This window comes from Tachypleus tridentatus, chromosome 3, assembly GCF_004210375.1.
Source record: "Tachypleus tridentatus isolate NWPU-2018 chromosome 3, ASM421037v1, whole genome shotgun sequence".
Classification (NCBI taxonomy): domain Eukaryota; kingdom Metazoa; phylum Arthropoda; class Merostomata; order Xiphosura; family Limulidae; genus Tachypleus; species Tachypleus tridentatus.
In genome coordinates this window covers 9,703,099-9,716,590 of record NC_134827.1, presented here as the reverse complement: position 1 = coordinate 9,716,590, position 13,492 = coordinate 9,703,099, and the positions used below count along the sequence as shown (strand labels likewise).

The 13,492-nt window shown below is 32.2% G+C and overlaps 1 protein-coding gene across 3 annotated transcripts in view; it reads right to left on the bottom strand.

Annotated features, from left to right (window-relative positions):
* The window catches only part of LOC143246322 (calcium-activated potassium channel slowpoke-like), an 86,297-nt gene that overhangs the window by 49,104 nt on the left and 23,701 nt on the right, over positions 1–13,492 (bottom strand). For 2 of the 3 annotated variants that reach the window (XM_076492856.1, XM_076492857.1), the window contains exon 3: positions 1,220–1,240. The exons of the other annotated variant lie outside the window; for it this stretch is intronic. In XM_076492856.1, coding sequence (XP_076348971.1) covers positions 1,220–1,240 — 21 coding nt within the window. The remainder of the gene's footprint in view (positions 1–1,219; positions 1,241–13,492) is intronic. 3 annotated transcript variants of the gene reach the window in all.

Genomic DNA, 13,492 nt, shown 5'->3' with positions numbered 1-13,492 from the left:
TTCAAAGACACATATTCTGTTCATGTAATATGTTGGGTATATTTTCCCAACACACTTTACGCTGTAGCAAAATTTTATTGCTTTTAAATGGAAAATAAAGTTTAAAGAAATGCTTGTCTGAAAATTGAAATGATGCAATATACTAGTGTCTACGTATTACATTTAGCTAAATTATACAAACAGTCAGTGCTACAGTTTAATAATGAAGATAAGCAATAAAGTAAATATTTCATAAAGGTATAACAAAATAAAGTAAACTATATTAATGCCACATTTGAGAAACAAGCACTTGCAATATTTTCAACAAATGTGTACAGTGTGATAAAGGAAGGTACAGTATTATATGGAGTACAAAGGTATGACAGAATGTAATAGCTGCATGTGTACAAAGAAAGGCTTACTTGAGTTAATATTTATCTATTCGTGTTTAAAATCTTATTTCAAATTCTCAGGTGTTTCAAAATACCAATAATTAACACTTTAATTAAATTTATTTTCAAAAAGAAGATTAAAGCAGTTATTATCTGTGATTACTTATATAGAACATAGTTTATTTATTAACCTCCAATCGCTTTATTGATTATTGCTTATATTGTGAAGCTATAGCTTGGTCGTTGTGTTGGCTGAAATCTTCATAAAACATCCTAATGAAATTTGATATTGTGTTCGTATGTTCAAATACAGCAATTGTACATACTTCTTTCACTCTTGTTTCTTTTGTTTTTATCAAAACCGAACCTGAAGACGAGAATAAATTAATAGCAGAAAAGTGGTTTTAGGATAAATACAGGATAAATAAAACAGTAATAATTGTAAGCAACATTCGTAATTACTGAGTTTCAATGTGTATAATCTGTGTAAGTTGGAATAGGAAAATATTATCAACAATATAACACTACATATAGAGTCGTATAGACCATTACTAGCTTAATATTTTATAGCATACAAAATCGTGAACTGCGTTCAAGCCTGGCACATTACTATAGTTACATTTAATTGAAAAGAGTTACAAGGACGTTTCTTTTTCGTTCTAACGTTGTTAAAATACGTATATGTACGTACAGATTAACAATATTTGATGTTTGAATACGCCACTTGCCGAAAACCAGATAATAAATATCTACACGCGCGCTCCCTATGGACAAACTATTCTATCTAATTTTAACGATAAAAGATTATTTTAAGTAAACGGGAATCACATATCTAAAAACTTACTTACCCATTGGCAGGATCTCCAGTACTGAGAAGGAAAGCGAAAGAAAGGAAACAACAAGAGAAAATCAAAAATAGGCCATTATTACTGGGAGAGTTAGTTATATCGTACGATTGTGAGGGTGTATTAGGGTACAGAAATGTATATATATTTTTAAATTTTCTTCTCTTTTCTTGCTTTTTCAAATAGACATTTAGTTTAAAAATGAATCAGCAATCTTATTTCTATATATCTCTCCTTAAGAGTTTTATTTTCGCAAAATAATCGCTTCTGTTACGTTGGTAAATTGATATATTTGCACTACATTTTTTTGAAAATTAGAAGACAATAAAATCAGCCAACATTTGTGCATCCAAATTATTATAGCGTGTAATATCTTGAATGACAGAGCAAATATTAGTACTATAGTATTAAATATATTTTACTTCCATAAACAGTAGAACATGTCCCAAATATCCCTGATTTATGACAGAGATCATTAACCGTTAGACCTTTTACTAATTAACTAATTTACCTCATTCAAAGAGAACAGGGAAACTTGAACTTCTTGAACTGTAGACATATATATACCAAATATACGTTCTAGTCAATTTATGTATCTATTTTCTAATGCAGTATTTCTAAAAATGTTACTTTTTGAAAACTGTTTCTTAATTATTTATTTCATTTATGTCTTTGGTAACTACATATTAAAACAAATTTTGAGAAAACACTAAGATGAACACAGAATACGAAATGTGATGGAAAAGTTCTTAAAAAGTCAGTGATTGTGGCACAAGAGAAAATAAGATCTTTAGGCTTAAGACACAAGGAAAATTTTTTCATAAGGCAATTAAATTAAGTAAATTACATTTGGATAAAATCTAAAGTTGAAATCTCAGTTACAAAATATTTATGTATTGAACTCTTAGGTCTACTTTTGGATTTAGTAAGAAACGTATAATACATGTTAAAACAGTAACAACGAACAACTCTAACAGTATACTAACAGTATTAAAATTCATGAATAAATTACTGAATTTTCGAATTATCAATAATTTCAGGAGTCTGAATTGCTAATTTATTAACTGACTAACCACAGTTTTAATGCTTAAAAATAAAACTTCTTTAATATTGTTCCTAAAAGTTATTTCACTATAAACAAAATTTCACAAATTCGCATGCTAAGTTAGATTTTACTAGTTAATGTCTCCCAATAGATTAGAAGTTGTTCTACTACTTTAAAATGCTAAAATCCTAAAGTCCGGGGTTCCCCGTGATAGACGGACCATAGGTAACTTGTTTCGTACACAAACAAACAATACTAAATATTAAAAGTAATCTATAAATGTAATTTTCAATCATCTCTCTCCCTTCCAATTCAAAATGAAATAAAAAGTAGTATTAGCTTTTCATAATAGTTATAGGTACATTCGACTTTCATTAACTAAACTATCACATTCACTGTGGTAGAATCTAAAATAACAGGTCTAAACACAACTAGCGACATGGTGGCTCGGTGTTAAGACTTAGGGTTTATAACGCTAAAAATCGACTTTCGATATCCACGCTGATCAAAACAAAGATATTTTATTGTGAAACTTTGTGCCCAATTATAAACAAACACCTGAACAGAAAAAATTGATAGTTAGTCATTTGTAGTTGTCTGTATTAAGTGAAACATTTCATGGAGTACGAGCGAAGTACTCCGATGTATCAATAATAGGTTTACGGACTTAAACACTAATATACGAAATTCAGTACCTCGGTGAGGACATGAGTAACACGTTGTATTAGAAAAGAAAGCAACTAACAATAAACGCCTTGCAAGTAATCAAAACAAGTGACAGGGCGTGCGTTTTGGGTTAACACAGAGTAAAAAATTCCTGAGGACTGAAGAAAAATCTCCAATTGTGGAGAGTTAATTAAACACGACTTTAGAAGATAAAATACAAGTCATCTCTCCAGATCGAGTTATGAAATTTTACAAATTTTTATGTATAAAACACGTTCAACTGACGGTACTGCAATGTTAAAGAAAAGTTCATAGATTTGTTACGTGAGAGACAAAACGTATTAAAATCTTAAAAATACTTGTTCTCAAATTAAACTATAAGAAATTGAATCATTGGTCACCGTAAAAATTTATGCTATACATATTCGTACATTTAAGTCAAACAAACAGTTTACATTAAACCACTACATGAGGCCTACTTTCTTTGTTCTTCCAAACACCAATGATGAACTGTGAATTCTACGAAACTAGTGGGAGCGTATAATGAATTGAAACAAAATAGATTACACTTCCACATCATCGCTGAAATTCGCATATTTACGAAGAAGAGAAATTAACAAACAAACATGTTTGTACTTGTTATGAATTAAATACGTTATTTGCTATTATTAGTTTTTCTAACACACAATATTATGTTACAGACAAAACTGATATTAATCATGTTTCATTAAACAAAATCCTTAAGAACGACAGAAATCTCGTGTTAAATAAACTCAAAAGCTAAGCAAAAAAGTATTTAGAGTATGAGTTAAAACGTCTTATACATCCCACGGGTGTTATATAAAGTATCGGTACGGTGCCTTCTGAAAATACTTGATTTATGTAATTTTTGAAAAATAAAATAATAACCTTCTAAGACACTCTATATTCATATATAAACTGCAATTAATTAATCATAAAACATCTAAAGTTATAGATGAAATACCTTCCCATAATGTTTAGGGACAACAAGGGGTCTGTTAGCCCATCTCGTCTGTCCCATTCTTTTAGCCAAACTAAACCTATTGAATTAAAAAAAATTAAATCCAACCCTTATTATTCTTATATCTATCAAGCTTTCTTTTAAACTCACTCAATTTTTTTGTCTCCACTACATCCGAAGGCAACGCATTCCATAAGCCAACTACCCTATTTGAAAAATAAAATTGTCTTAACTGAAGACGACTTCTACCTTGCCAAAATCTATATTTGTATCCCCTAGTTCTTTAATTCTTACTGTTAAATACGAAATTTGTTGATGCATCAACATTATCAGTTTTTTTGCAATCTTGAACACTTCAATCAGATCACCTCTAACTCTTCTTTCTTGAAAATAAAGTAATTTTAAGAATCTTAACTTCTCTTCATGTAACAACCCCTCCATCCAACGTAAAATTTCAGTAATCTTCCTCTGAACCCTTTCCAGCATTCGAATGTTTTATCTTAGATAAGGAGCTCAAGATTAAACGCAATACCCCGAACATGGCCAAACCAGTTCCCTATAAAATGAAATTGTAACTTCTTTAGAAATGTATTCAGTATTTTAGTAGATACAAACTAAAATCTTATCCAAAGGACAAAACTTAAAATTGTGTAGTCTTATTGTCATTCATCACAATTACAAAACCGCCTATGGATTAACAAATGACTAATACATGATTTTATCATAATAGTGTTTAGATTAATAAGTTCATATACGTAGCCCACCAGTGACACAGCGGTATGTCTACAGATTTTTCCTGCTAGAAACCGAGTTTTAAAACCCGTGATATGTAGAGCGCAGATGGCCCATGGGGTAGCTTTGTGTTTATCTACAAACAATCATGTATGTAAATATTATGCTTTATCCCATATAGTTCTTTATACACAATAAAAAGTTTTATAAAAGTTTTATATTCTATGTTTTAAATATATTCATTTTATGTTTACATGACTTAGGATGTTTAGAAGGAAGAGAATTTCAATTTGGAAATCATACAATCCACGTATTTTAGAAAGCACTTCTAAGAAAGTTTATTCCAAGACATCCAGCGTATTTTATAATAAAAAATCACTTTTGACGATGAAAGTTTCTTTATTTTACTTTCTTCTTAATTTTTTCCATTACAAATATCCAATCAGAACTATTTAAAGTAGCATTTTAACTCTGTATCTTTTATCTGCCATATCTGCTCAACAGGTCTTTCGTGCATCTGTTTGTTTTTGAATTTCGCGCAAAGCTACACGAGGGTTATCAGCACTAGCCGTCCTTAATTTAGTAGTGTAAGACTAGAGGGAAGAGAGCTAGTCACTATCACCCACAGCCAACACTTGGGCTACATTTTTACCATTGAATAGTGGGATTGACTGTAACTTTATAACATCCTTACAGCTAAAAGGGCGAGCATGTTTGAAGTGAGGGGAATTTTTTTTTTTAATTTCGCACAAAGCTACTCGAGGGCTATCTGTGCTAGCCGTCCCTAATTTTGCAGTGTAAGACTAGAGGGAAGGCAGCTAGTCATCACCACCCACCGTCAACTCTTGAGCTACTCTTTTACCAACGAATAGTAGGATTGACCGTCACATTATAACGCCCCCATGGCTGAAAGAGCGAGCATGTTTGACGCGACGGGGATGCGAACCCGCGACCCTCGGATTACGAGTCGCACGCCTTAACGCGCTTGGCCATGTCGGGCCATGAGGGGGATGATAAGTGGCACAAGGTTAACTAAAATCTGTCTATGTTTACTTATCTGTAAATGATTATGCTATAACTGTATGTATAACTATATGTCAGTCCTTCTCAACATTTTCCAATATTATTCACCCTTATAAAATTTTCACAACAGCACACTCACCCTAGTTCATAAAAAGACAAAAAAAGTTCTAAATTAAAATACAAAATTATTTATTATGACTGTTACGTGTTACGATTTATCTCGGACAAGTCTCCGATTTATTATTTTACGTACATTACCTATTACAATTTCAAATAGCTAGGAAGTTTTATTTTAATTAACAAGGTAATTGAATTTCGATATGTATCAAAGTTATGGTGTTTGCCAACAAGATTGATGTATATAATTTTCATTCTTAACACAAATATATTTTAATATACGAACAACAAAACAGTTTATAATAACAGTTATTACAAATATTGATTTACATACAAGAGTTTCACAAACTTATAAACTATACTGAGTCTTCTTTCTGTTTAGAACTGAATTTTTTATCGATAGCTCAGGTACACAAGGAAGCAAATTAATTCCAAGTTGATATTGTTACATCTCATTTAAGCTAGCTAGCTTTCTTTTCTTGGCTGGCCTCACAGTGTCTGCTTATAATCTACATTTTTACCAATAAAGATGGTTAATGTTTAGGTAGAAACATATCGTCAGAAGTTAATTTACTGAAGTGTGTAATGTTTGAAATATGTAAACATTCCTGATCAAATATCTGTAGTTTTCCGATTAGTAAACGATTATCACAATTTTAGCTTCCAAGACTGTAGCGACTAAAATATATTCTGTTCTGTCTTTCGGCGGGTCGGTTTATATATTTCAAGACAAGATTCTCGAGAGTTCGACAATGTTCGAAGACACGCTAGTGTTTTCGTAAACCGTATATTTTGATTTTTGATCTCGATAATTTTCTACAAATTTAAAGAATAGGCAGGACTTGCGCAATACACATTCAACAAAATACGTCACATGCATCAAACTGAAACAAACGTCGGTATTAAAAAATGTATAACAGTAAGTCCATTACATGACTTAAATATACATCAACGTACAACTAGAATGAATACAACATGAAACAGACAAAAATCCTAAAGTATTTATCAAACTACAACTGGAATAAGTAACAATAATAACTTATGACTTTTTGCTCTTAAATTTGTTATATAACTGATAATGTTCATTCATCCTGCCCTTCACTCCATCATTCTCATTCACCCTGATTCTGTTTTCATTAACCACTGGGTGAACCATTTATCCAGTTGGCAAGCACTGTTCTATGTTATTATCCATCTAGCTTACCGCTATTAAAACAGACTACCGCTCTAAAAGTAATGTCGGTCTCATTTTATTAGACAAACAAACATTTTTAAACGCTCATGATTGCCATTAGTATTTAATGGATTTCTAGTGTGTAAAAACAACGCAGTCGCACATGGCAATAATGGAGTAGATTTACATTCCACTTCTGTCAAAGAAATTTGATGATTTCCGTAGAAGTTTATTGTTGTTTGAAGTAATTGTACAGGAATCGATCAAAGTTAGACTGTATGTAGCCAACAGGATTAATATTCAGTAATTGTACAGGGATCGATCAAAGTTAGACTGTATGTAGCCAACAGGATTAATATTCAGTAATTGTACAGGAATCGATCAAAGTTAGACTGTATGTAGCCAACAGGATTAATATTCAGTAATTGTCCTAGTTATTGGGAAGAGTGGTGATGGCTGGAACTTCCTCTTAGCATTTTGAGACTTTAGCTGCACGACGAAGAATCCATGCAAGAAGAGTACCATATGTGGCAAGCAGGTCATTGGTGTAAACAAGTAGAAGTTCTTGTTTACGAGTCATAATCTATCCAGCAAGAGTAACATTTCCCTTTACATACAACCAGCTGTGATCGTCTAACTGCCCATATTTTACTCACACCATAAAAAAATACTGTTACAGTTTGTTGTAGCTTTTAGACGATTCAATAAAAGCTCATAAGATGATAAACTTCACATCCAGATGCATTCACGTTCAAGAATTATCGAAATCTAGAGTCGCTGAAAAACAGTAAAGTATCCAGAAAGATAAAAGGCGCGATAGCAGCACACGCGATACCCAATGTTGTCGATGTACAATATTGATCGAACTAAGGAATGAATTATTTAGTTATTCTTTCACTGTAGTCCATCACATGAAGATAATTTCTATTGACATCGGGACATATTTGTAAATGTTCTAAAACAGTTAGAGACATTTACGTCGGTCATTCTTAGCACCTCTTCTTACGGTAAGAAGAGTCCGATATATTGGTTTTAGATGTCTGTATGAAGCATAATCTTTTGTTTTCTGATATGAGTGTAACTGCATTATCAGTCTGATTGCCGTGGCCTGCAGTATCGCAAGAAGTGCTCTGACGATTTGACACTCATTATTGGTTCTCTCCCATCATCCAATAATATCACCTCTTAGAAATACTGTTCATTCCCAGGATGTTTTCACTCCAGTACGACGAATTCTAATGCATAATATGTGTTTATATGTCCGGGTTATTCGCATATGATGTGACGGCAAGAGACAAATTATATTATTAGATGTGTCTGTTTAGTTACTGGGAGGCTGTGTGTACTTACCCGCTTTGTCTTATTTATTTACTGAAAGAGTTTAAATAAATTTACTGTATGTTCTACAAGTGTTGTTTTTTTAAGAAATAGAGCTTAAGAGTTAGGAAAAAATCATAAACGTGGTACGAAAAAATAACGATTCATATAAAAAGTGTATGTTTCATATTTTAATAATTTTCTCGATGTTAATCAAATTTGCTTCGTTTACACATTTACTCATATTATGCGATAAAGAAAAGTCCATATTTTTACCCGATGAAAAAAGTTAAAGGCGCAGTCTTCATTTGTTGAGTCTACGAAAGCTACATATTTACCTACGTGAGTAAGCTATCCACTATATATTTTGATACAAAATAAGTAGCATATTAGGAGAGCACAAAATATTGCAATAGGAAAGCATTTTTTTACAACTTTTAAATCAGCACAGCGTTACATAGTGCAGAAGCTAATTTCTGCTTCGTCCTTTTTTTATACAATATACAACATATTGGTATTGTTAAGATTGACACTCAACTTCTTTAGAGCTATTAGGTCTTGTGTATAGTTTTGGTACTACTATTAAATCTTATATTTGTCTTTTCTATGGAACATACTAAGAAACTCGCATTACTGTTAAAATGATTATACAGCATGACAATTTATTTTATATTTTGTATTACTGTATAATCAGATGAGTAGCTCGGTCCTCTGAAAAACCCTGACATATTGATCACGTATTATTTTTCAGCTTTTCTATGTATTAAACTCGTTTTGTACTATTTCATAAAATAAATAAAACTGGTAAAAACATCCCATTTGTTTTTAATGATCATTTTATTGCCCCTCTAAGCTTTTCTACCTCTTCCCCCGAGTAGAAATCTTGACTACGCCACTATGTATAGCTATAAAATAATTCTGCTGTTTTTGTTATACCCAGTAGTAATTCGTTAAGGTCACTAAGGCAAACAGTTTTATTTATAGCTTTTTATGATATAGTAATGTCTTCTCCTATTGAAAGGAGGATTCATAGCTCCACGTACATTACTGTAAATACTTATGGAATCGCACATGTGATACAAGTGCAGGAAACACAAACATCAAGAAATAGTAGGTGAATGATCAATTTATAATAAGATACAAATGTAATAAAAACAAATAACGAATAAACTGTTCAACATTCTATCACTTTATACCTGACTCCTTTACTTTACACATAATACGACATCAGTATATTTGAATAATTTATCAAAATATGTGGATTATTGTTTCAACTGTCGTTCTCTCAAATCAGCTAAGGTTTTTGGTCACCTTTCATTTTTTCTCTACATTAGCCAATATATTCATATCTAGAATTTGTGCAGGTCAGGCAGGCCACGACTTTGAATTTTCCATTCGTCTCTTTACCTTCCAGATATTGTTTCAACACACTTACCATATGTTTAAGGTAATTCCTTTGATAATTTCTTATCATATGATACGTGTTCCTGAGGGTAAAGCATGTTCCATAATCTGATTGTACTTCTCAGCAGCCACGGTTCCATCAGTTTGATATATATTAAAAACAGCTTTGACTGAGATGTATCTCGACGTTCCTATTGATTATTTTCAATGCTTCACTGTAGATGTTGTACATTGACTATGATACTGTTTTCATTTCTGCTGTTGAACGAACTTTCGTTGCCAAACAACTCGAACTGTACATATCACAGGTCGCTAGCTGTACTGTTTCTTCACTCAGTGCTCATTTCATTCTTTTGTTTTTAATACGTCTTCTAAACAGCACTTTTCCACCATTTACAAGTCCATTGAGACCTCTCGGTGATAAAGTTTATCTTATTGTTCTCGGGGTAACATTCATATCTGTGTTCACAAGGTCATTGACAATCTATACTCGAACATCCTCCTTCTTGGAACTTCACTTGTTTCGATTTTGCTCCTGGTCGACACAGTTATTAACAGTGACAGTTTTTCATGTTCTTTTCCAAACCTTGCATGAAACTCTTACTGAAACTTGAAGCAGTAGTTTGAATGGAATACCCTCGACCAACCAAATCTCTGATTTCTACCACTTCTTATGTAATATTTTAGTCCTGGAAGATATGATATGGCGGATTTACTAGTATGTATCTATTTTAATATCAGTATTTGTGTAAGTCAAATTTATATTTTAAGATGCACGTAAGTTATATTGATAAATCTACATCGCGAAATTTTCGCCTGTTCACTGAAGTTGTAGAAGATTCACGAGTGTAAGAATCAACAATATATGTCTGTACGTCATCACTAGCATATTGTCTACGTACTACAATTGCCTGAAATTTCTAGAAACTCTCCTCACGTCTATAAACGAAACGTATAGGACGCGTCAAGAGACAGCTTGGTTTGCTGCAGTTGGTATACTATAAACATCTGAAACTTCAAATATTTGACCAGGAACGTTTATAAACTTCAAACATTACAAACCATTTAACATCAGCGGATTCACACTGGACATTAGTATTTTTCGAAGACATTATATAACTTCAGTGGTGAAAAACTCGACGTGTGAACAGTAAAGAACGCAGCTAACTCCCCATTAAGTGAATTGCATTTACATAAACTCAGAATTAATTCGCTATCGTGAACATTTGATAAAATATCAAGAAAGTTCCAGATCAGCAAGAAGACTCAATGTTATTTGTATTATGTAAAACTTTTGTACATAAATCATTATTTGTAACAACTAATACTGTAAATTATTCTATTGTTTGCATATCAAAATATATATTTTTATCAAAAAAAAAAGAAAACTGTCTGTATCAATCTTGTTCGAAAATATCATAAATTGGATACATATCAATATTTAATTAACTTCAAAATCCAAATTACAATTTAACTCAGTTTCAAGTTATTTCAAATTTTAGTACCTAACATAACAAATAGGGAGCTTTTCCATAATCTGAATCAGAGACAAAATCCGATCTAAATTCAAATCATAATTCTATTTATATTTATCAACAGCAACGAAATTTGATTATATCTGATTATCAAGATTTTATTGAATCCTCCTCCCACCAACAACTAGAAAGATAAAATAAAAGTGAGTTGTTTGAGACTACTAGAGTTTTAGGACTAAAGGTTAAGAAAATCAATGAGAAAAAATGAAATATAATGTATTATTGAAATACTAGTCGACGATGATTCATTGTTTGAGGAAGCATTAGGGTGATACTCTAGTATTGCCACTAGCCAGTCGGGGTTAATTGATAAAAATGAGTAAGAGATCCAGCTAAAACTCAAACAAATAGAGCTTGAACAAGCTTATATCAAAATTTAAAGAGAAAATAAACGTTTCGAGACCGAACCAGCTGACGATTCCAGTGTGAGTGGCAATGATTGATGTGAGGGATCTGGCTCACCTGATGAATTTCCACTTGATAGAAGTAAAGCGATAGAGGAACAAAAAAAAACTCTTATCGAAGCCGAAAAAGAACAAGCTCATATCAAAGCTGAGAAAGAACAAGTTCGCACTGAAGCCAAAAGTTAAGTTGAAAGCCTTGACTTCAATCTACCAAGGCAAAATGACAACTTTGAGCTTAATCGATATATTAAAATACCACTATTTAATGAAAATAAAGTAGATAAATACTTGCGACATTTTGAGAAGGTTGTTTAAACCATGAATTAGCCCATTGAAAATGGTCATTATTATTACAAAGTGTTTTAACTTGTAAAGCACAAGAAACTTCAACTGTTATCTCTCTAGAAGATTGTATGAATTGTGATAAGGTTAGAGCAGCTTTTCCTAAAGCATGCGAGTTTAGTACCAGAGGTTTATCGCCAAAGATTCCAAGGTTATCATAAGCAAAATATCAAACTTACAGAAATGTGCACCCGAAAAAAAGAGGTTTATTTTGATTAATGATGTAATTCTATGCATATTGGTAACAGTTTTAACAAATTAGGACAATTAATGTTGATTGAGGAATTCAAACGTCGTCAAATTATTACACTTACCTCATAAAAAGACATTTCTACCATCTCAAAAAAGACCTATACTTGTTCAATCTACCCACCAAAGTTGAGGATTCTTCTCAAAAATATAGTTCTTCTAGTTTGAAATTCTCATACTGACATAAAACTTCATCAGAGCCTTTGTGCTATTTCTGTAAAAAATCTGGTCATGTTATATCTGATTGTTGGTTTCTGAAAAAAGAAAATGAAGCAACACCCCTTGCATTCATGTCTGCATATATGGACATAACTTCATTAAATCCCCCAATGTTACTGATTTGATCACTGATATAAAGGCTGATGTAACTCAGAGAGGAATTTATACCTTTTGTGTGTTGGTTCTGTGTCTATGACAAATTACACTGACAATCCCATATTCATACGTATTCTACGTGATAATGGGTCGACTCAATTATTGATTTTAATAGGCATACTGCTTTTGAATTCAATTTCTGTCATGATTAGCTAGTTTTTGCTTGTGATATTGAGGGAGGCTTTGTTAACGTTCCTATTCATAACATTTATTTAGCATCAGACCTAGATTTAGAACCAGTTGTGGCTGGCGTAAAACCTACTTTTCCGATGAAGGGTGTATCATTATTCTTTTAGAAAAGAGTTGGTTTGGAGAAAAGTTGTTGCCAAACCCAAAACGGTTAGTAAACCGACCGCTGTTTGATGTTGTCATTGAGGAGAATCCTGATGTATTTCCTTCGGGTGCTGTGACTTGAACTCAGGCTGAGAAATTAAGCCCAAAACAAATAATAGACACCTATTCAGAGAATGATATTATAAATTTGTCTCAGGCATGTTTTGGGTCCGACGGGAATCTTGTAAATTCTTGTCCTACTAATGATTCCTCGGTAAGTGATAACGATGGACATGAGAAAGCTCGTTTATCTGGTGAAGTTTCATTTGCTATAAATAACCTATCGCAGATCAAGAAAATGATCCACAGATCTGTTCACTATTTAAATATGCACTTTCAAAGGATTAACTGCAGAAAGTTTCAAATGGCTAATTTTTAAAAATTGTGTGCTTATGAGAAAATGGAGATCATCAGACGTGCCAATTTTAAAGGACTGGGCTATAGTTCATAAAGTCGTTGTTCACAACATTATGAAATAGTGAGAGTTGCTAACGAATTCCCCATGAGAGGTCATTTAGGTATCTAGAAGATATATTATAAGACATGTCTTTAGGTCAAATGTTACGCAAGATTATTCT